Source organism: Zootermopsis nevadensis, unplaced genomic scaffold (genome assembly GCF_977971745.1).
Source record: "Zootermopsis nevadensis isolate Lab colony 2312 unplaced genomic scaffold, Znev_1.0 Znev_ptg000061l, whole genome shotgun sequence".
NCBI classification, from domain to species: Eukaryota; Metazoa; Arthropoda; class Insecta; order Blattodea; family Termopsidae; genus Zootermopsis; species Zootermopsis nevadensis.
In genome coordinates this window covers 11,881,984-11,905,905 of record NW_028259192.1, presented here as the reverse complement: position 1 = coordinate 11,905,905, position 23,922 = coordinate 11,881,984, and the positions used below count along the sequence as shown (strand labels likewise).

Genomic DNA, 23,922 nt, shown 5'->3' with positions numbered 1-23,922 from the left:
CTCGGTTGAATTATTAATTTATTTTGAATGTTAAAATTGATTTTCGGGCTGTAGCTCAGATTTCCCGTCCCTGAGTTGGACGAGGGTGGTTTACGCTATACACAGCAGCGATGGAGCATTAACCTTTTTATCAGTGTCTCATTACGACCGGCGTAAATACACGCGATACCTAAGACGAGTAGTTCTTTTATCACGAATTGTATTTGACTAATTTTATTTGGTAATTATTATCCAGATGTAAACGCGGACTACTTAGTAAACATACAGTTGAACAATTTTTCTGATGGTGTCCGCTTCTTCCCGTATCTAAAGACATTTGAATTTATTTACATTGTAGTCCAAATTACCACTGGCTGAATACTGATGGGGGGCCACGTAAAATTAACGGGAATTTCTGTAACACCCAGAAAAATAAGGCAAAGGCAGTGATGGCTGAAACTGGAAATATGCATAGTTCTTTCGTCACGCGCAAGGACCTAGGGCAGTCAGCCTATAATACCAACCATTAGCATGTGGCTGTTTACTAAATGTTCAGAATATCAAAAGGAATCGAAAATATGGTGTCGTAGGTAATTTTTAGATTCTCTAGTGTGCCTGACTCTTAATTTGAAATTCTTAAGGGAAGAAAGAGACCACGTGAGGATGTTGAAGAAATATGGTGTTAAAGTGCGGACTGCGTTCATATAACTCAGATTATGTTCCAGTGGTACGCTCTTCTGAGCACGCTAATTGAACCCTTTTGGTTCCATAAAATACGGTAGATTTCTGTACCAGCCGAACGTATATAATCGTCTCAAAGAGGGCTGTGCTGTGTGAATTTACTTTGGTCCAGGCCAGATTGTCGAATCTTCTGTTTGTGTGGCTGTTTTCCGGTGCGCTGTTCAGGATGTTATACCACGCATTTCTATATAATTTGAAGGAACACTTCACTTCCGAGTATAGTATTCAGTAGAAGCTGTGATGGATTACACACCGGATGGACGAAGTTAGTACGCTGTGTTTCGTTGAACTCAGATACTCACCGGTTGGGTGTTTTATGTGTGGGACAAAATAGTAAATTACAGAATAAATTATGTTTTTACAGATGAAAAAGTATATTAATTGTATGTAATGAAGAGCAATGTATGTGTACCGTGTATGTGATATTATTAGGGTCCTTACGGGAAGTGTGTGTAGCATCCGTGGTGAGAGCAAATACTTAACAAAATGTTTGGAAGGAAATCTTAAAGAAAAATTAACCCCGAAGCCGAGGCATTATTGGAGGAAGGACAACTGGATACTGTTATTATCTGGCTCAGGTCGGTTAGTGTAATTTTCTGTTGTTGTTTTTTTCGACGACTAAATCTCCTGGTCATGGGAATACTTTGTTACATCTGATTCCGTAAAGACAGCTTTTTGTCATATTATTCATCTCCACCTTTCCTTCGTTATTTTTAAAATTTGTAGAACTTGCTGTTGTACGCGAACTCTTAAGATTCGCTGTAATATTCTTACTGCAGAGTCGAGAACATTTAGCGGCGTAAATGAGATATTTAAACGACTGTTTTTGGCATCTTTCGGCTTACTTTCATGTAATGTTCACGCGCCATGAAACTTGGCTGTCGTAGATGAACATATTTAACTGTTATCCTGTGAAGGTTTTGACTGTGGCTGATACTTTATGCCAGAATTGTATTGGGCATTGCCTATTTATATCTCATATTGCTTCTAAAACATGCCGCTGTACATATTTATTTTAAGTACATTTGCTCGTCTTGGTGTTATCTTGCTAAACGTTTTTGGGCATAATGAGATAGTTTTCAACTGGTGTTGGAGTTTCGATAGTTGAACTTTATATATACAATGAGTAGAAAGCCTTAAATCCGTACGTCGATTTAATCTGTCAAGCTTTGAAGTGAGAACGCTTAATACGGATTGTCTGAAGATTTCTCATAAGAAGACGGAAAGAAAGGCCAAATTAATTCTTGAGAAATCCCCATCATCCTGAAAAATGCCTTCAAATGCTACATTTGCATGTATTGGACAGTGACAGTGTTTCATGGTCACTCTGCTGCTGTGGTTTCTTAATAAACAATTTTGCGTTTTCAGCCCGAATTAAAATGTGTTTTTCTTGCGTTGCCAAACCAAATTATCACCTAACCTGTAAAAACCTCCCCACCCTAATGCACAACAAAATCAGCTTTTTATTCTACCGCGGACAGCGCCTCTGGTGTAAGAGTCCTGAGACATTGAGATGTCTAGCCGGGCAGTGTATTACGGGTTGCCGCCTGGGCAGGAGGGGCGCTCGACGTCACATCTTACCGAAGTTTTCACAAGTGCGCTTGTTTGCTTGGCGTCGGTGCTCCATGCGTTTGCTGGTGCGTGAGACAGTGTTTGGGCAGTGACCACGTGACAGTGGTGACCCATCTGTATGAATTGTATTTCACATCGGCTTTGTGCGTTGTTGTCGGTAATGAGTATTTCGTTCCGAACGACACGAAAAGGCGTGGTTCCTTGCATAACGAGAAAGGAGCTTGTGTTGTTCTATACATCGTACGTTTCGGCCTTTTGTTCTGAGATTACAGATATTAAAGAAAACATATAAACCAGGAGATTTATAACATTATCGCAAAAATTATGAGTTTTGTGTCTATTATGTTGAACTCCTATATTATCACTATTATCACGTATGCCTCCGTTTTATGGTACAAATTGAATTGGACCTGCATCTTACATTGAAAAAAAAAATAAACTCGAGGAAAATCTAGCTTTTCCCACTGGTATATCAAATTCTCTGTTAGACCCGTTAACTCATGCGTCGTCTTTTGATCTCACCAATTACAGTGTATGCAGCAATACACCGTATATACTGATCGTTTGTCTGCCCACTTTTTACAGAACTTTCTTCACTATGTACTCTCATTAGTATCACTACCGATTAGGTTGAATTTGAGGTTTTCACAGCGGTGAGTATGAAGATTTCTGTCTTTTGAATTGTTGCGCCGTGTAGTATTGTAGATGTTTACCAACGTTTCAGAATCGATCAATCGCCCTGATGACTGAGGCAGTATGACCTCTGAAACGCTGGTAAACATCTACCAGACTACACAGCGCAACAACCCAGAAGACAGAAATCTTCATACTCATCGTTCTGATGACTGAGGAAGTATGACCTCCGAAACGTTGGTTAACATCGACCAGACTACACAGCGCAACAACCCAGAAGACAGAAATCATCATAAATACGTACTTCGTATAAGCAGTAATGATCATATTATTGACATCTTTTTACCCCCGGTGTCTTACATTAAAATTATTTCAGAATTAGTAAGCAATCATATAACGCGGCGTGGTAGTTCTGATGGCCGACTAGTGAACCATAACGTGTTCAGGCCAAGTGCACCCGATTCTAGTTTGGCGGTTAATGTACTTAGATGCTGAGCTTGTTGCCCCCAGCGTATCCACCCACCCACTTATCTGCATATGTGTGTGATAGCATTCTGACATGCACTTGTTTGCTTACCGTCACCCATACATTAACATATTGATCTGGCGAGTGCTAAGATAGTAGTCGACATCTGATTCGGACACATAAAGGTAAAGTACCCTGTGCTCTAAGCAACGCCACGAAGTCATCTCAGGAAGGTGAGGGAAAGATACGATCTTTTTTAATACAAGAAGTACTTGGAGGTGAGCTTCGTGCTCCAACCGTTTTGAATCCAAGAAAATAACCCTCTTGCATCGACTTGATAGGAGTTTGGGTGACCCCGGAATGAGTCTCGACGTCGTGGCGATGAGGAGATTTCCTGCCTGACATCGTTTTCTCTGCCGCTAGCACCTGAAATTTCACCTTGTTACGGTTTAAAATTCACAGTTTACAGACATCATTTATCTGTAAATGATATAAGTAGTTTTCTTGTCAGTTAGATGTAAAAACGTTTGAATTAGGCCGGACTGTGTGAAGTTCGTAAAATATATTTCAGGTCTTAGCATTGAAATGTGCATCAACTTCATGTGGAAGTTGTTATTTGTAGTGTTATTAGAGTTCGTACGAGTAGTGTGTGTCGTATTTTTTCTTTCATCCATTGGATCTGAAATAGAGACCAATAGGATTTAGGGTAGGAAAATACAGACAGGTATGTACAAGTGATATTAATATTGAACATGTCTGTACTTGCTAAGCTCCGTCAGACGGGTATTGTAGTGAGTCGGTGTGATGTGTGATCGTTCTTGCATGTCCAGGAGTCATTCGTAATTTTTAAAAAGTGTTTGCTTAAATGTCATTCGAATGGTTTAATCACGTTAGCATCTACAGTATATTTTTAAAACTCGTGTTTAACTCACGAAATACGTATCTAGCCCATGTTCACAAGTAGAATGCAAGGAAGGTCTTTTTGTAACCAATTTGGTAAGTGAGGTTGCTTATGCCGTTTTTATTTAATTGGGGACCGAAATTGCTACAGTCCTAATTTAATGAGCTCGTGAACTCAAATCTCGCGTGTTGTTTCGTCTCTACGGTACTTTGAGAACGTTAAAAGTGTTTGTTGCGGCATTTGTAATGTCTCGTTGAGTATGAAGGATACCAGATTTGAAATTCATTGTCTTATCAGCTCGTCGTAATAATTTTATAGAGCAAATGTGCTTTGTGTTCGTGGCTCTGTTATTTTATGTGAGTCGATAAAACTTTGGTGACAATAGTACGTAACGAGAAGATGCTAATGTGAGCTTTGCACCAGATGTTATTAGGGCGATTAAATCAAGGATTATATGAAAGGGGCTTACAAAGTGTGTTGGAGGAGGTGAGAAATGCAAACAGAAGTTGAAAAACTTTAAGGGAGGGGTAACCTGAGAGTGGTAGGCGTAGATGGAAGGATAATATTAAATGGGTGTCAGGAAATATGTGTGTCTGGACTGGATTCAGCTGACTGCTGGCACGGGTTTGTGAATGCAGTAATGAATCTCCAGGCCCGGTAAAATGAAGGAATTTTTTGGCCAATTGAGCGGCTCTTAGCTTTTCAAGAAATACTCTGCTGTATGTAGTGAAGTTTAGTTTTATGAGTGACTCTCGCTCGTACATTTTAGAGTTCTGTATTGAATTAATTTAATTTTGCTGTCACTTAATTGTTGTATTATATGTTTATAGTGTAGGATTAAACGACCGTCCTTTAACACTTAATTTCAGTTTTGTTAAAGGAAACTTATTTTAAAATATATTAGACAGCGAACTGTTTTTGTTTTTGCAACTGAACTTCACAAAATCTATTAACATACATTCTTCTGGTAAAGTGAGCTTTCTACGGAATCTCTAATGCTTGCGTACGAGTTAAAGTTTGTCCCGCTATACGCCATGTAGGCGCTTGGGGTGAGTGGAGGTATAGCTCATCTCTTCCTTGACCTCGGCACTAGATGGGGGTGAATGGTCAGCATCACGCCACGGCCGGATTTACCCCCGGGAAAGGACCCCAGTACCCATTGTAGAGGAGGCTGGATGGACCCTAGAGCCGGTCTGGACGCAGAGGCTAGAGGAAAAATCCTCCGCCCCCGTCGGGGATCGAACCCCGGTCGTCCGTCCCGTAGCTAGTCACTATACCGATTGAGCTATCCCGGCTCATAGTGCTTGCGTACTCTGTATAAATATACTTAATCTTTATATCTGAAGTGCTGTTGATTTTGTATTTACGGGTAACGCACTGAAGTACTTATTTCAATATGTCATTCGGTTTACGGCGATTATAAATGCATGTTTTTAGCAAGAACTGTGGGCTGTCAGTTATAGTTAAATAAAGCACTGCCCTGCATTCTCTTCCGTGTCATTTGCTTTAGACTCAAATTTATGAGGGTTATTGTTGAGGAATAGCGTTGTATGAACTAGATAGCTTCTCCGAAGTAATAATAATTAGTAATCATATTATCTTGTGCAGTAAGTTAAACGAAAATCCGCGTTTTTAGTTGAGCTGTTTTTTTAAGTGGGTGACTTCCCGTTGTTTGATTATACGATGCGAACATTTTTTTTTTAATCTGCAGGCAAGCACCTGGTTTAAACGAAAGTCTGTCCGAAACTGAAAATTCTGAGATTTCTCGGAAATCCTGTGCTAGAAATTAGTGTGAATAAGTAGGGAGTCGATTTATTTCCAGCGGAATGTTATGAAATATAAAAGCGACGACCCCACCACCCTATTATGGATAACCTAAACGCGCCCTAGTCTCGCCCTTTCCATAGCAAGCTGCATGCGGTGTACGCTCCTGATCGTAACTTAATTACAAATTGAGCGAATGAGATAAATGACTGTTTGAATATTTGGTAATACCATTCCCTAGTTCGTATCTTCTACACAGGCACCAGTTACATTTTGCTCATTCGGAGTAACGAAATTGTATTAGGCTGTAGTGGTTGGCAACCCCAGCCAATGTGAAGGGGTGAAGTACTGCTCATCAGTGTTTCCTATACATCCAAAATTGTATTATAATTCAAACCTGTAAGTGAATTGTGAATACGCCATTTTTAAATGCCAGGAAAAACATATTTTATGTTTTGATATAATTTACATTGCTCCTTCTTTGATGCTTTATGGAATTGGATTTATTTGCTGCGATTCGTATTGGCCCTTTCCGATAATGGAGTCTAAAAGCATATGGCGTGTTGAACTGGTTTTGTAATTGTTTACTTTTCGTATCTGTCGGTGAATCATGGATCAAGGACGCAAGGCAGGCTGACGGACAGAATGCAGCTCTCTAATGGACAGGTGAATCATACACAAAAGAGATCATTCCATGAGGAAGGTTTTATAAAACTTGAGTCTTCTATTTCATCGAAAATTTACCTTGTTTGAAATTGGAGGACACACAGAGTCTCATGAAACGATAGTTTCGCAGCTGCTGTAACACGAAACTAAGCCTAGCAACTTCTGTTTCGTTGGAGTGCTGTCGTAGTGCAAGAGGTTCTCCACACAGCGTGCAACCTCTCTTCTCAACCAGATGGTGTTCCTTTTCGTCATCTTTAACAAACGTCGACGCACGAAGAATCCCTGAAAGAGAACTGACTCATCCTGTAGGAAGATGAAAATGTTTCCTCGTCTGCATTTAATTCTTCGCAATTACCGTGGTGTATCCAATTAGTCTTTAACTTTTTCGCCGACGTCAGCAGTGCTAGAGGAACAAAACATTATTTTTGTCTCATGACATGATGGAGACTGAACCGAGGCAGTTTTTGCTGTGTGTTCATCAACAGGAAACTGCGTACATGAAACTTATTTGAAGAAACCGATTTTATGCAACTTGTTTCCTGTGTGTTCTTGTGCGGGCCCGTGAGAAATGCTTGGTTGGAATGCTGAGAGCGGGAACCGACACGGCAAGGTTTAAATTGTATAGACATGCAATTGTGTGGGAAAGATTAGAATCACTGTGCTGTACTAAAACAACTCATTTCAAAACATAGCTTACTTTAGTTACGTTAACAGCAGCTCTGCACGATACAGACATTCATTTTATTGTGTAAAGTCTTTCGGTCTCCCTGTTTCATTTCTTCATTTGCCTCTCGAGGACTGTACGAGACTTACGTACTGCTTAATCCGCAAAACCCTCTCAGTGGGCGTTGGCAGGTCTTGCCGTCGTGCCGCGCCACGGCGTTAAATACAGCAAAAGACTTCTATTTAACCGTGATTGAAGTTATTTTTTCTTGCGTTGCATTAATCTTCGAAGAAGTTCATTTAAGAAGCTAAGGTCTCCTATTGTTGTTTACAGCGTGTAGTAGGTAGCCCAAACAAAGTAATCATTCTCGCCCCAGCTGAAGTATCGGCGACTTTCAGTAATTTGTCCTCACTGTAAGTTCTTGCCTTAGGATGAGAGACGAAGTTTGATACCTGTTCAAACAATCAGTACTTGTAGACGAAAAATTCGTTGTGTCTTTTCATGTTTGGGTTTTTAGATCTTAAACGGGGGAATAAAATATTTTTAAATGAGTGTCTGCAAGTGTTTCTCCTTCGTAAACAGATTTTTAAAGTTTTAAATATTCGTCCATGTTCTTTAAACATGTCGTGGGTCTATTCTATGTATTTATTTGCAGTTGTTGATACTCTATTCTTGGTCCTTATACCAGAAGATAGAAGCAGGCGAAGTATAAGGTAATTTGTGAATTGTTGTCTTTGTAATAATCCCCAGTAGACGTCGCATGTTGCATTCGATAGCACAAAGGTAACATGCAAGCAAAATGTAATCTCACATGCAGAGCTTGCTGAAGCCTTTCCGTGCGCGATCAGCGTGACAAATTGTTTTGGAAGCTGTAGGTATCCATATCAGATGTAGAGCGATTCAGGACGGAAGCCTTAATTTGCTTATTGTAATTAATATATTGCTAAAACAGAATCTGTCGAAGCGTGATGGATCGACTCTGCATGCAAAAGGAAAAAATAAACGCTTTCGTAGTGATGTATTAAAAGCGCTTAAATTACGAGGTGCGATCGGAAAGTTTCAAGACTGCGCGTATAAAAACCCGTACACTTATTTCAGGTATTAAATTCATCCATCACCCTCGAAGTAGTTCCCCTGGGAGTGAACACAACGATCCCAGCGCCGCTGCCAAGCCTGGAAGCATCCCTGGAAATCTTTCTTTGTCAGCCTGTCAAGCACCATCTGCGATTCTGCCTGAATCTCTTCTATCGTCTCAAATCTCCTTCCCTTTAGCTGAATTTTCATCTTTGGGAAGAGGAAGAAGTCACACGGAGCTTAGAAAGGAAGTTGGGGTCGGTTCTTGCAAGATCTTTGAGCTCCTGACAAACGAGAAGTCGATTCTGCTTCTGGTCCTCAAGACAGGATGCGTCGCATGTGGAGTTCTTCCTTTAGAATCAGCTGACAGGTCCCATAGCCTATCCCAACAATGTCGCACAAGTCGTTGATGGTACTACGTCGATCTTCGTGAATGGCCTGCCGAATGTTCGTAACATTTTCGGGCGTTGTGCTCGAAGATGGTCGTCCAGAACGCTCGTCATCATCGACAGAGGTTCGGCCATTTTTAAAACGTGAATGCCACACAAACGTTTGCGGACTCCCCAAATGCTTGCTTTAGCATTTCATAGGTTTCCGTAGCCGTTTTGGCGAGTCTTTGGCAAAATTTGATGCACACGCCATTCCGAAATCGCAGGAGGGTCGGTGTAATGCACTACCAAAACGCCCGTAACTAAGAAACAAATGCTAATTCGATGATGCCGGCTGGCACACTGATTCACATATGAATGTAGGCCGCACGCCCTAGTGGCAGAAGCTCGTACTACATCCGGTTCGCCCTCTATTGACACAGTCTTGAAACTTTCCGATCGTAACTCGTACTACATTATGAAGATGGCTGTCTTCTGGGTTGTTGCGCCATGTAGTTTGGCAGAAGTTTGCCGACGTTTCATAGGTCCTTGCTACCAGACCACACGGCGCAACAACCCAGAAGACGGCCATCTTCAGACTCACCGCCCTGAAAACCTCAAATCCTACTTACTCGCGATTTTATAACAGAAATCTCAGACCCAGCTTCACGGGCTGTGATGCCGAAGATCGGCGTGCACGTAAAACAGTTGATGCACGTAACTATGGTTATAATTCTATGTAGTGTGTACTGGTGCTACAGAGAGCTTAGTTCTGAATATCTATGTGCGTAAAACCATGTTCTGTATTTGACGATCGTTGAATCGAGAACATGTAGAACTACTTGCCTCATTAGTAACCACAGGTTTAGTCAGAAATGCGAAGGTAAGCCAAAACTTAAACACAATTTCTTAAAACTTTTGACAAAATAATCACACCAGTCTAAACTATCTTACTTACATATGCAATCGCCATGTTCTTTAATGCACGTGGGCTAGGGATATTCAAGTTTCCTGATTCCGCCAGAAGAAAGTGTTACCGGTTATGTCTTAGTCCATTCTTGCACTTCTCTCCATGAGTTATACTCATTTTTGATGCGAAATAATCAGTGCTGATTCTTACGTTGTCCCGGATACGCTTCTTAACCTCACCTTCTAAAGTTCATCCCTTGTCCGCTGTCCGCTAATGCTCATTCAGTATATGCGCTGTGCCATGTTACATAGGAACCACTTGTAACAGCACATGGCCGATGTCCTCCCTTCTTTTAAGGCAGTCTCTCACTCTGATTCAGTAACTTCTTTTGTAAACCACTAAGATTATGATTGCAGTTGAAAACCCTCCGTCTCATAATGATTATACGCCTTATAAGGTGCTAGACATGCATAATACTGTCTCTCTACACGCCGGCTTGGGGTCCGCTGATTTCAGGTTTAATTTCTGGAGACACAGTAACATTCGGTCACGTATTTCCCTGAGGACGTATTAAACTTCAGTACCTACTTATTTATGGTAATTATTACAGGTCTCCAGAACTAGCAATAGATCTTTGAAGCGGCATTTAAAATTGGTCACGAATTTTGTGGTAAATATTGGTTGCAGAGGATATTATTTCAAGCCAAAGTTTGTTTTTAATTAGTGCCCCTCATTATGTGTTTTCGTGAGCTGGTTTTGAGGTTGTGCCTGCTATCGTGTGATTTGGTGCGTAAACGGGAACTGCGTTTGCTCCGTATTACGCTCCTACCTCTTCTTATTGTGTGATAAAAACACGTTACAATGTTTCCTGCGTTGCATGTAGCACAGCACTACTGAAACTTTCATAAGCATGCAACCTGTCGCAGAACACAAACACTTGTGTGTCGTATGCACAATAAATAAAGGATAGAATTTAGATACATTTGGGTAATCGTGAATTATACAAGCACATACATTAAGGAGCTCAAACGGTGATACATTATGACAGCTGTTATTAGCTGAATCGGAATTGTTATTGTATAGTAAGTTGTTTAAGGACAAGATTGGTGAGGCTGGTATTCACGGGGAGGATTAATCTGTATCAGACTATGATTCAGTAAGGGTAGGAAACTTGACGTCTTTCGTAGAGACGCGGACCCCGAAACGCAAATGAAACCAATACAAATTAGAGACGGCATATGCCAAGATTGTGAAAAACAGACAGAGAGACTTTTGTATTATAATCATTGCTTTTCTTTTATCTTCTTGTACCAGAGTGTGATTTTGTGTAACAAAATCTTCAGTCGTGATACAGAAGAAGATCGAATACCTTCGATATCGATTTTTCGTCGAATGTATTTAACTCTACAGTATAATCCCATTAAGAAACCTTCTTTTGTAACTTTAAAATTTGTGCTCTAACATTCTGTCTTTGTTTTGATAGAACTTGATAAATTAATTGTGTCGACATATGGAGCGTCTGTTGTTGGTGACTCTGTTCTTGATTGTACAGTGTTTTGTAATTTTTCATTTGGCATTTAATAGTTTTCTCTTCACAGATGAAAGTTGAGAACAAAGGACAAACTTTCTTGAGGGCTCTTTGTCCATTGCAGTGGTATAGTTGAAGACAACTATAGATATCGCTCGTGCACAAAGCCATCTCGGAGGTACGGAAATTAGTACCAATTTGTGGTGTTGCTCCGCTACTGAATACATGAGTGGGCTGATATTCCTTTAAATAAAACATTGAACCCTTGAGTACAGCAAACCCTTGTGGAATATCTAATCTAATTCGACTAGAGCTGGCTCATAGCTAACTTAATGTCATTGAATTATTCATTGTGCTGCATATTGGACCTCTTAGCTACGCTTCCGTTCTAGCGGCTGTCGCTATGTGCAAGTATAATTGTTGTGGTTACAGAATGGCTTAATTCTGAGTACATTAACCTGTAGATGATGTGAAATATAATGCTGAGTAGATATGTAGGGCTTACTGAAATCTACAACATTTATTTTAGCATGTTTCTACATCATGTGCCAGTTAAAACGCATAGATTTGAGAGAAAATCTTGTTTTAAATTACTTTATTAACGGAGACTCGTAAAACTGCATTCATGCACAGTTAACCTAGCACCCGAGAGAGGGACTAATAAAATTCGAGGGGCAAAGTTATTCTTCATTAGCTAATATTTGCTGTGATAATCAAAAAATTACCTCTTTTTCCATCGTCTTTGTGTAAAAGAAAAACCACGACTTTCGGAAACTAGCTCTGCTTCCGTCCTCAGGGGAGAGGGAACGTACCTCCGTTATATAGCCTCAGACATGTCTGTTGTAGGATTCGAATACAACCATGCTATGGGGTCCATGAACTGGCCGTATATGATTATTAGATGGCTACTGTTGTTAGAAGCTTTTGAATCGCTACTTTACTTTCTTCCCGTCATTGACGGATAATTTTCTAGTGGAAGAATAATAATATTAAAATTGTTCTTGAAATTGGTGAAAGGACTGCATTCAACTTTATGTTCTTCGTTTTGTGGTGGGCTGCTGTGAATACGGAAATGAACTTTCAGGTTCCATAAAAGCCGGAAAATTTCTTGAGTGGCCGAATGACTTTGGTTTCAAGAATGGGCTGTTCGACGGGAAGTAGGGATATATTGTTTTATTCAAAAGTTTTGTTCTTTTAGTTCCCAGTATTTTATCATCGTGCCATACGTGTGTTTTATGTCACGAGCTGCTAGAAACTGTGCCTGGTTGCTGACTAAAGTCCAGGTAGACAGCTGCACCATTGCTAGCATTTATTGTTTTCACTCTGAGTAACAACAAAAACTAAGCGTTTATTAAATACGCCCGTTACACCGATACGTTTTAAGCGGTCATTTTTACTAGTTGTAATGATGTTGATTTTAGTGATATTCATTGATATTAAGTGAAAGAACAACGAAAGAATTGCCATTATTTCTGTAGAATCAGGACGCTATAAAGAGGCGTGGCACATAAGTGTATAATGTGCATGCAACCGAGTTTTTACTTTGACAGTAATGCCAAGATATTTAAGCTTGTAAGATTTGAGGTTTTCACAGCGGTGAGTATGAAGATTTCTGTCTTCTGGGTTGTTGCGCCGTATAGTCTACACGGCGCAACAACCCAGAAGACAGAAATCTTCATATTTAAGTTTGTTTCAAAAGTAAGCTCTTTTCACTGCCTGTTTGCTCGTAGTACAGGAGTCCCTTGTCAATTGGAAAAAAGAACGAGGTTAGTAAGACTGCACTTGCCAACTCCAAAACCTTGTTTGCCACAGATGGACATACTGCTTTAGCCCGTTACCTGTAGCAGAAAACTGGTTTGTGATGCCATAACGAGCTTGCCCGTAGCGAGTTTGTATGTCATTGTGTGGAATTAACAGATTTCTCCCGTGTGTACGCAACTTGAAACCGCGGATGCACAAAACGAAAAACAGCGTTTGTTTTGGTTAATTTAACGACGCTGTCGGTAGCTCGGATTATACAGTGTAGTGTACAATGATAGAATGATTGGTGATTTGGAAAGGACATGGAAAGAAGCGGTCATGGTCATGAAGGTTCTGCCCCGGCAGCAGGCTGGAAAGACTGAGGAAAACTAAGATAAACTTGGTCAGAATATCCTGTCTCCAGGGCGATTTTTGAACTCGAGACCTTCTGAATATGAATTCGGAGTACTCAGAACTGTCCCCCGTCGTTTCGTATGTATAGAAAATATGGTGACAGAAGACAGCAATCTTTACACTAGGTTATTTGCTTAGTATATCAGATTTTATTTTCTTACATGATCTAATTCTCTTATTGGTCGATCGGTAGGACAGCAGTTTGAAGCCGTTGAATATTGTCTTCGTGGCTTGTGGAGGGGAGAATAGGGGGATATTGCTGTTCTAAATAATGGGCTATTGCATTAATGTGAACAGCATGAGGTAACTATGTAAGGTTTGAGGTTTTCACAGCGGTGAGTATGAGGATTTCTGTCTTCTGGGTTGTTGCGCTGTGTAGTCTGGTCGATGTTTAACAACGTTTCAGAGGTCATAGTGCCCCCGTGATCAGGGCGATAAATCGCCCTGATGACGGGGGCAGAAATCTTCGTGAGGTAACTACACTTACGTAGAAGTCATCCTTCACAAAACAGGCTGTGGCTTTACTCCGTTCTTCTTGTTTATCTGCTGCCGTCTTCAGAAATTATGCAGACGTCGTCAGCAAGGAAACTGTGCTCCTAAATTGTGCTTGCTTCACTCTTACTTTAATTAGCTGCGTGACTCAATTGCAAGCGAAGGCTGTAAGGTGTTTGGTGTTTCTTGGACCGCAGAAGATATGGTGAGGCGAATTAAGGACAGGAAATGTAACCTCACCCTCCAGGATCATGATGATGGTGTGCCCTGGCCGTCACAGTCAGTCTACCTTGGGGTGTCGTAACGGCGGGCTGCGATCGCGTCGATGTACTTCATTGATGTGCCTGGATAAAACAGCGCTTCGTGTTCATCTTCAGGCGGACAGACCAATTATTGTCTTAAGATTTCATTTGTTAGGAAGACTTACAGAACAGCTTTACATCAGATGCTGAAAATGTCCAACTTCTCGAAGGATCCACCCGAAATGTTTCAATTTATTATATTGTTTTATTTGGTATTTTCTTGTCTTGATACACTGTTAAGTGTTTCAGGAACAGCGACATATGATTTTGATGACAGCAGAGGAAGTAGTACACTCTGTGCAACAAACACTAAACACTTGAAATTTTCGAAGTTCCAAACGAGAAGTGATGTAAGCGTACAGCTGGCGTCATAATTCCAGTCATGGGTAATCTTTTTATATTTGTCCGTGTGTGGCGTTTCTGTACCTTTCATTAACTACGATGATTTATGCTATACGCCTGTTGAGCAGAGACAACAGTTATGTCTGTCTAATTTGAAGAAAAGCATGAATCATTGTTAATGACTTTTCCCGAGTTCTCCCTCCTCTGAAAGGAAAACAGAAGTAAAAATCGTACTTCGGTTGCCCCCCCCCCCCCCCCCACCACATACACACACACACACACACAGGCCAGAGGGATTGGTGTCGATACGAGCAAGTTGGAATCACGATTCTTGGGTGTCGTGGAGGTCGGGAGAATTTATTAAACGACATTGACCTGATTTTGATTATTTTTTGTATCGTAGTAGGTGACTGTTGTTGAGTTGAATTTTAATGGTTCGTCTCGTATTATTGGCACCTACTGATAATACGGAATTACTGACAACAAGCGAGCTTCGTAGTAATAGAATTGCGTCTTTCTTAGAATACATAGTTTCTTGCAGCTATTTATCCTCTCGGGGTATGTTCTTCTGCCTCTGAATGATACATCAGGATGGGACACGTACGTGCGTGGCTGAGCTGCTGCAGAACACCTCAGGATTTTTTGTTTTAGAAGTTGCGGTTCTATTCCTCGGAGGTTTCATGTATTTCCCAGCATTTTATCCTGAGTACGGTAACTCCTTCGGCTGTCGAGTCGTGCTGACCGACTAACCCCAAGGGGGCATAAAGGCCGTGGTCACAGCTGTGCCTCTAAAGCAGGAAGGATATCCTTAAGTAGAAATAAGCGTGTCGCAGAATAATAATTTCTAGTCTTCTCTTTCTTCTTCGTGTAGCCTGCATCAACTACCGTAGAACTTTCACGTTAGCTAGTTACGTGTTTAGTTACAGATTTCACCGATTTTCATGTGAGTTTCATTTAACTATGTACGCAAATTAAATGTATTTAAGTATGATGCTATTGATGCGTAGGGAACTTGGAGCTGAAATTACATGCATTGATTCTAAATTAAGATAAGTTATCAGCGCCACGTAGCCCACCATTTTATCTTAATAGAAATAACCCCTGAGATGTCTAGCTACAACGCTGGTTGACTGAATATTCTTCCTGAATACGAGATGAAGATAAAACTGACGTCTTCGTTGCTGATATAACCGTTTTTGTTTGGTGCGTAGGGCAGCTTGGCTGCATGGAGACCGAGTGTTGGTATTAAATTTTACTCTTGTACGTTTAACACCGTTAACACTAATGCCCAAATAGGATTTGAGACTTTCGCGGCGATTACAATCAATAAAATCTTCTCGGGCAATCAGCCGCGTTAACTGGTTACCGTATTAAACCGACGTTTCGGGAACGAACTCTGTCCCCGTCATCAGGGTTCTGATATCTTTCGTAGTTTTCCTTTGCCCTCCCACTCGAGTGCCGAGAGGCCACAACTGCCCCCTGTCTGAACCTTTCAGTCTCGTGTCTGTCATATCATTAATTCTTAGACTCTCTTTTAAACAAACATCTGAGATTTGTGACACATTTTCATACTGTGTTTTATTCCAGATGAGGATAGTGATGAATAAATTCAAATTACAGTAGATCCTTTAATTTCTTGTGCTTCTGATATGGAGGTTTGTCAGTTTTAACTGTGGGATATCACAATTATTCGCTCTGCTTGCTCAAATTTGACATACAGTGAAGTTTTCAGTTGTGGTGTCTGTCTGCTAAAGGCTAATGATTGTGAGTGATCTTCCCCAAACGATTTCTGTTTGGTGTGAATTTTTCAACCGTCAAGGAACACAAATACAAGGAAGATGGGATCAGCGTGGCATGTACCACTCATAAAGTTTGTTCGTGTGTGTCAGTATGGATGCAGTTATCATACTGTATGCCTAACATCGAAATAGTCAATTTGATATTGTGGCTGCTGAGGAAATAGGTAGCCATCTGGTATCAGCCGATTCTTTTCGTTCCGGTGACACTGATTGGCACGATAAGACAAAGAGGTCACTTCGCACACTGGTGTCTGCACCAGAGGATTCTGCGGACATCATTTCCGCGAGTGACAGTATCAGCAGAAGATCAACCTTCTTTTTAAAGTGAGCGATGAATGTTGCAGAATATCTTTGATCTCGTACTCCTGTGCTCCCATATTTCATCATTCACTGCAGACAGTGATTGATCCTTCTACGACAAAACGAGCTTAAACCCTGCCGTAAGTTTAGCTGAGTTTTAATGGTTACCAACTTCACTTGGCAAAGGACTGCGCAGCTTTTATATATATATCGAATGACACTATAACGAAGGACGAACTACGGCCTTTTATCCTGAACTGTGTACAGGGTGATCGAAATGGCATTACATAACGAGGAACTTGCGAATTTACATCAAGGAAATTACTATTTGTCCGACATTTGGCCCAGACGGGGGTGAAGGAAGTCTTTTCAGAAACGGCCATTTTGAAGACAGAAAGAGCTGAAGCGAATGTTAGGAAAATATAGTTTGTGATGATGGGAGGCTGATGGAACAGTCTCAGGATATTGTGCAGTGTGGGTTTTTGAATTTTTATAGTATTGAACTCAAGGGTTCTTGTACTGTAGGTCGTCGTACGACAATCTAACACGAAAATTTTGCAATTGAACATTTACAGAGCATACTTAACTTAAAAACTTTAAATTTCGAGCGATAGCACTGCAGAATTTGCCCTGCATGACTAATGCAGGGATGGCCTTCTAAAATCTGCCTCACCGGTGATGTTATGATATTATTGATAATGTGGTTCTTATTAAGTCCAGGGATTGACAGGAAAAAGCCGGACGACCCAGAGAAAAACATGTCCCGATGTAATTTTGTCTATCACAAATTCCATGTGGACTAATCTGGGAGTGAACCCGTGCCTCCACTGTGAGAAGCCAGTGTTAGTTTTCGTATAATAAATCCACATCAGTATTTGGCGTGGTATAGTCTCCGCTAAGACTAGTGGAGACTATGCCCGCGTTTAAATCCTGAATGAATGGGACCATTTGGGGGACCTGGGAAGATGATATTACAGTCTTTGTTGAAAGTAACGTATGAGGATTTGCCAGGACTCAACATGACAGGGTCTAGTGCTGGCTGTTATCATGGCACTGAACCCTGGGTTTCTATAAAAATCGGGGAATTTTCTTTGCTGGTTTAGTTACTATGAACTTTTCGTAATGACTGTTCTACTAGCCACTAGGGCTGAAAGTGCAGCAGACATATGTTAATGTAGGTTTGTATCATACAACATAGGCCTAATGAAAGTAACTAGAGTTCTTGCTGTTTCAAATTAAATTCCGTTATGACTTCATATAAGACTGCTTGTCATCGGACGTTACATTTATAACAATTGGGCCGAGAAACTGAAGTGTCCTGCATACGAAGCTGGAGGTCTTACTTGATCTTATAGTTCGGTACGGGGTCAAATCACACAGGGTGACAGAAAAGTCGTTTTTGTACAAACAGCGTTTCGCCCGTTATCGTGGCTAATTCGTATTCATGCTAAATTAATGACAGTTTCGTAAAGTAAGGAAAGTTGTTAACGAAGGCTTTGTGTGACTAGACTTTGTTATTTTCCACCAAGAAGACAGAGAGGAACGGTCTGTTTCCTTTTTATGGTATGATGCACTTAATACCGCGGTGTTTCAATTTGTGTTAAGCTCTTAATCGGGATCATACATTTACTAATCAGAAACAGCTGGATACTTTAACAAGATAATTATTATGCATAGTTTTCGGTAGATCTGCAGTCCCAACATAAATACGGCTGTCGTCTGGGGTGTATATAGAGTAATCACGAGGATATTGACCGACGTTTCAGAGGAGCTTAGAAAGCAAATCCGATGTTATTCTATGATATAAAACCATATTCATGCTTAAGGCTCTTTTGAGTGTGTGGTATGGATAAAATTAACTTGGTGTATTACGTAAATTGGGAACACTTTATAAATAACCATACAAAGTTGTAATGTAGTTAAACGAATGCTTCAAAGGCCTGGAGGTATATTCCGACGTTCTACGGTAACAAAACGAGTCGTGTGAATTATGGTAAACAGACCTCACAGCTGTTGGTGAATTGATTTATCGTTTCTAGACGTCTGTGGGGGTTTCAATATCGGCTCAGTATTCAATTTGCTGTCGCCTTGATTCTCTTTAAAGACAAGACTTTTACCTAATGCCTTTTGAATTTGATATGCGGATGAGGACGCAGACTTGCCAAGTTCGTGGGATTATACTCACCCACGACGTGGATGTCTCGGTCTATTAGATTTTCACAGGAAGTAACGTTATCACCTGGGAAATCTGATATTATACTCATTTTATACTTTCCATAATTATATTTTAGTATATTAAAGATGAGAACTTTTTGTGCAAGATTAAAGCTTAATGCTGTTTGATAAGGAATCGTATTTTAAACCCCTTCACTAATGACATTTTCGTGTTACAGGATTTTGTCCTTTATCTTCTTTGTCATCGCCATCGCCATCGCCATTACTGTATAGATACTCCGTCATTATTTGCTGAGCCAAAGATACGCGGTCAACTAAAAGACAAACAACAGCGATGTAAGATTTGAGATTTTCACAGCGGTGGGTATGAAGATTTCTGTCTTCTGGGTTGTTGTGCTGTGTAGTCTGGTCGATGTTTACCAACGTTTCGGAGGTCATACTGCCTCCGTCATCAGGGCGGTAATAAATTCCTGACACTCTGTTTCATTTAGTTGCATGCTTAAAAATGATGCCCTAATGTTTTCCCCGGAGAATTGCCTTATCGGTGAGTCGATATTTCATAAACCATTAATTTCAGTGTTCTAAGTGATAAATTTGTGTCTGTTAAAGCAAAGAAAGTTAAAATTGTAATTTTGACATTGTACTTCAATGTAAATTACTTATTTTATGATATGCCTCTACACTGTAAACTCAAGTTTTGAGTGAGTGGTAAAAACTTTCTCTCACTAGGGTGTAACATTCCCACCTCTGTCCGCAAATGTTATTGGCCAAAATACGGGATCAGTTTGGTTGAAAATCGGTACAGTAGACTTACATGCCTGTTCGAGTTTGTCGGGTCGCTTCACATTTGTTAAGTTTTGTTAGTACTTAAGAGCTGTAGTGAACTTTTAATTGACAGACTTTACAAAGTGTTAAAAATACTGTATTTATGTTATACGAGACTTTATATATGTACGTTTCGTTCATTATAGTAGAAGGGCCTAAAATAACATACATATATTTCCGTCCTTGTTTTGTTTGGTACGGGACTACTGTTACAGTGTGGAAGTTTCGTTCACTGCAGTTAATTAGCTAAAGTGCAAGGTCATAAATAATGGTGACGCCGTCACTTCTTGATGAGCTAGTCGAAATGATTCTTGTATTTAGTTTACAAGCAGCTCGCTTCTTCCAGCGAAGTCCCCAGCAAGAGATATTTACATTCTTTCGCTAATGAATGGTACGTGAGCTAGTAATAAGTTCTACCTGAATTCATAATTTTCCGATTTCTGTTTCTGTTTATCTCACCAAGTCCTCGTGATGTATTCATGCTTTAATTTTGAAGTGCTGGGGTATTTTCGAGAGAATGAACCGCACTAAGATGCCAGTTCAGCATAAATTATGATTGAAAGGAGGATAATGCTTTAATATAAAAAAAAACATTTTCTGTATTTCTCCAAAGGGACGTCTTCTGTTCCGTATTCGTGAGTTCCCGGGTTCGGATCTCGGCTTGGAGACCGTCTGCGATGACCGAGAATTTCTCTTGCCGGAATAGTGTCTAAAATTAGGCCATCCTATCTTTTCCACGTCATAATTAATCATTCGACGCGATGTAGTTTTAGGTAATTATATTGCCATATCACAAATAAAACAAAAATTCGTTATAGGTCTTCCTGGCCGGTAAATGTTCTACTTGTATATAATTCTAGAGATTGATACAGTACGTTCATTGAAGAGACTAGTTCGTTCAGAGCTGCAGGTATTATTGTTCAGCTGCTTTCTTTGTAGATTTCTTTGTACCCCGTTTCATTCTGTGCTCACATTATACCTAATGAATCCTAGACGCTATTGTCTGCAGTTTCAAGAAAACATCTTCGGGGCCAGATAGGTGCACAGCGCAAACAAAACGTACAATAAAGAGTGAATATCTACTCAATGTAATAACAGATATTCCTTGTTTCCTTTGTAAGACTTTGCCAAACAAAAATCCGTGACGTAGTTGTTATTCTAATGCTATAGATTAAATTCGAAGATGTGACCCGCTGATGTAACTGCTCTTATTTCAATAATTGAAATCAGTTTCTTTGTTAATCTTTTCTGTTTCCGGTATTCGATACTGAATTTTTGTACGCGAGTACCGTGTTCACTTAACATTTCACAGTTCAGAGGCTAGGTACATCGCGGTTCGCTGTCGATACTAAGAGTTATTAATAACATAGTCCTTTTTACTGTAGAGGAAGTATTGTACTCGCGGAAAATACTAGCCATGCATTGATCTAAATTAACGTTTTTTGGTCTCTGTTTTACTATTTACTATTTTAATTTTTTATGTTTTCATTTGGGTGTAGGAAATGTCTCGGTGACTGTGGGTCGGGGCCAGTGGGATTCATGGATCGCGGGTTCGAACCACGCCGAAGGCACGGATGTTTGTCGTCGTCTGTGTGTGTTGTGCTGTCCTGTGTAGGCAGAGGCTTTCCGACGGGCCCGTTCAAGGTGTCCTTGTCAATTGTCGAAAGTCTGATCCGTAGGAGGTGATTATAAGAAAGTCCAGTGAAACTACGACAGATGCCGTTTCATGAAGTTTTTCGTAGTTTAGCTCCTTGCTTCTTGGCGAAAGCCTGAATCCCTCTTTAAAATGAACACGAATCTCGTCCCTACTTTCCTCCATATAATCGTTATAATAAAATGTGTATCCCTTATTGGACGCTGAATAACGTTGGGTTCAAACGGCTCTTTACTTTAAATAAAACATGCATATGAATTTACTTACAGTGCTAAACTTGGTTTTATTTATTGTCAGTGATAAGCCAGCATATACGTAATACGATTAACTGTGAGGACTTCTTTTTAAATTCCGGTAATTTTTTCGTCACCCTCTTCCATCCACAAATTATCCACTTCAGCTTATCTATTATCCATCCAATGTTTAAATATTTTTCATTTCAGTAATTTCCGAGAGCTTTACAATTTAAATAGTAAAGAAATCCGTATTCGTTCCTCTACCTGGAATTAAGCTACGCCATTTATATTCTTTTGGACTGCATTAGCAGTATGAAGTTGGCCGTTCAGTACTAACTCAAACGCGTTCCCGTAAGGAACACTAGGACACAACCACGAACCTGAATGCACATATCGAAATATTTCAGGCGCCTCTAAATGCATTAGCTTCTTCTCCCAAGAGGTGTCTGGTGTACTCCACGTTTCCGCAAAAAGAAAAGGTTTAATCTGAATTACAAATGATCGCACTGCGTTACGGTCACAACTAACTCTTATAATAGACTATGAATTTCAATATCTCTTGTACGAAAACACGCGATTGGAAATTATCCTTGATGCTAGTCCATCCACCCCCATTCTCACAATGCATTTTCTTAGGATACTTTTTTTGTATGCCAGTGACCACTTTTCCTGGGCTTTCATGTGACTGCTTACCGTGGCATTCCCCTGCCAATATGCACGTGTCTCTCATCCGAACTACATGTCCAGCTTGTCATCCGTGATTTCATTACTGTAATAACATTTGATATGAAGTAAAGCTGGCCCGATACACGCCATGGTGGCGCTTCGTTCTTGACCTCCGCTGTAGGTGGGAGTGAGTGGTCAGCGTCAGTCCCCAGCCGCGCTTTGCCCTCTGGGGAGGATCCTCGGTAACCATTTGATAGGAAACAGGGTGGGCCCCAGAGCCGGTCTGGACTCGGAGGCTCCGGGATAAATTCTTTGCCTCTGCAAGGGATCGAACCGCTGTCGTCCAGTCCCTAGTCAGACACTGTACTGTGTCATGTAACCTGTATAAATCACTAACTGCCTGGTTTCTCGCCCATTATTCTCCAGTACCCACATCATATTGTTCTGTTCACTCCCATATTAACCACATGTAGACATTAAATTTATATTTATGATTTTCTGATGCCGAGATCTGAGATTCTTACGGCGGTGAAGATATCGATGTTGTCTTTTTCTGGCCTGTGAGTTATGGACTCACAGGTAGATACCAGCGCTTTGGAGAAACACGGTGTCTTTTCCAACTGCAGGGTCGTGCGTTGTGTGCCTGCCCATATAGGTTCACTGTATGAGGTTAGAAGTGTGCTCGTAACACCATGTTGACTCGTAGGTAGTTATCATTGGTTCAGAGAAACGATTCCTGAAGACGGAGATAGTGTGTTCGTCCGAAACGTTGGTATCGGCATGCAAGTCCATATTGCGCCGTTGTCCAGAGCAACATTGACGTACAATAGTGTAGCAAATTGCTTAATTTACACTTTTCTTTTGAATATTGAAACAAAATGTGTGTTTCGATCTCATCCGAAGAACTGTGTTACAAGAATCAGGTTATGAAAGAGTGGTGTCATGAACAGTGCTACAAAAATCTCAATCGGTGGGCCTACAGAGAGTAATAGTAAACATTTCAGTGGCATAAGTGCATGAACTCTCTTCACGAGGTTATGTTTTCAACAAGAGTGACTGGTGTTTCTGCTGAAGTGCGCTGATCATGACTTGTATTTGGGTCCACTCGCCGGTGACGAGTCAGCTCTTGAACTGATGCAGGGTGCATTAGATTCTGGCTCCGGTCGGGCGCGCACTAATACCCCGGCGTCGTCGCCATCGTCAGGTGTGAGTGTGTTAGGACTTCTGCAGACCGTTTGCACAAACCCAGGCGCTGTTCTTAGTCTGGTCGATAACCACGGCCAATCAGCACAACCATATGACTCCCTGAATGTTATGGAAACTGCTGTGAAGCAGCTTCTTCAACTTGCTGCAACCTCTGCCTCAGCCGCAAGTACCTCGTCAGCCTACCACGTGACTGGTGTGGGAAGCCCCCTCAAGAACGGAGTCAGGGCCTGCACTTGCATCGTCCATCTGGTTCTCTTGCAGGTATGACTAGAGCAGAGTGGTTGCTTATGCGCATGTTTATACGATACACACGGAAGAGAGTGACCGAAAACTTTCCACGGTTAGAGTGATCTTCTGGCCGTTTGTATATTTGTTTGTTTGTTTATTTATTTATTTATTTAGGATTGGAGGTTTTCACGGCGGTGAGTCTGAAGACAGCCATCTTATTTATTTATTCATTTATTATATACGTTTATCCCATCCATCTGTACTCTCATGCAGGCTG

At 40.7% G+C, this 23,922-nt stretch overlaps 1 protein-coding gene across 16 annotated transcripts in view; it reads left to right on the top strand.

The window, feature by feature from the left end:
- Positions 1 to 23,922, top strand: part of Liprin-alpha (PTPRF interacting protein alpha) — a 234,072-nt gene that overhangs the window by 137,096 nt on the left and 73,054 nt on the right. For 3 of the 16 annotated variants that reach the window (XM_022080759.2, XM_022080747.2, XM_022080714.2), the window contains exon 1: positions 23,069 to 23,678. The exons of 6 other annotated variants lie outside the window; for them this stretch is intronic. In XM_022080759.2, the coding sequence (XP_021936451.1) occupies positions 23,346 to 23,678 (333 nt within the window). In that variant the 5' untranslated portion in view covers positions 23,069 to 23,345. Of the gene's footprint in view, positions 1 to 23,065; positions 23,679 to 23,922 lie in introns of those variants that run through there. 7 more of the 16 variants (XM_022080770.2, XM_022080721.2, XM_022080730.2 and 4 more) reach the window with 5 other exon arrangements.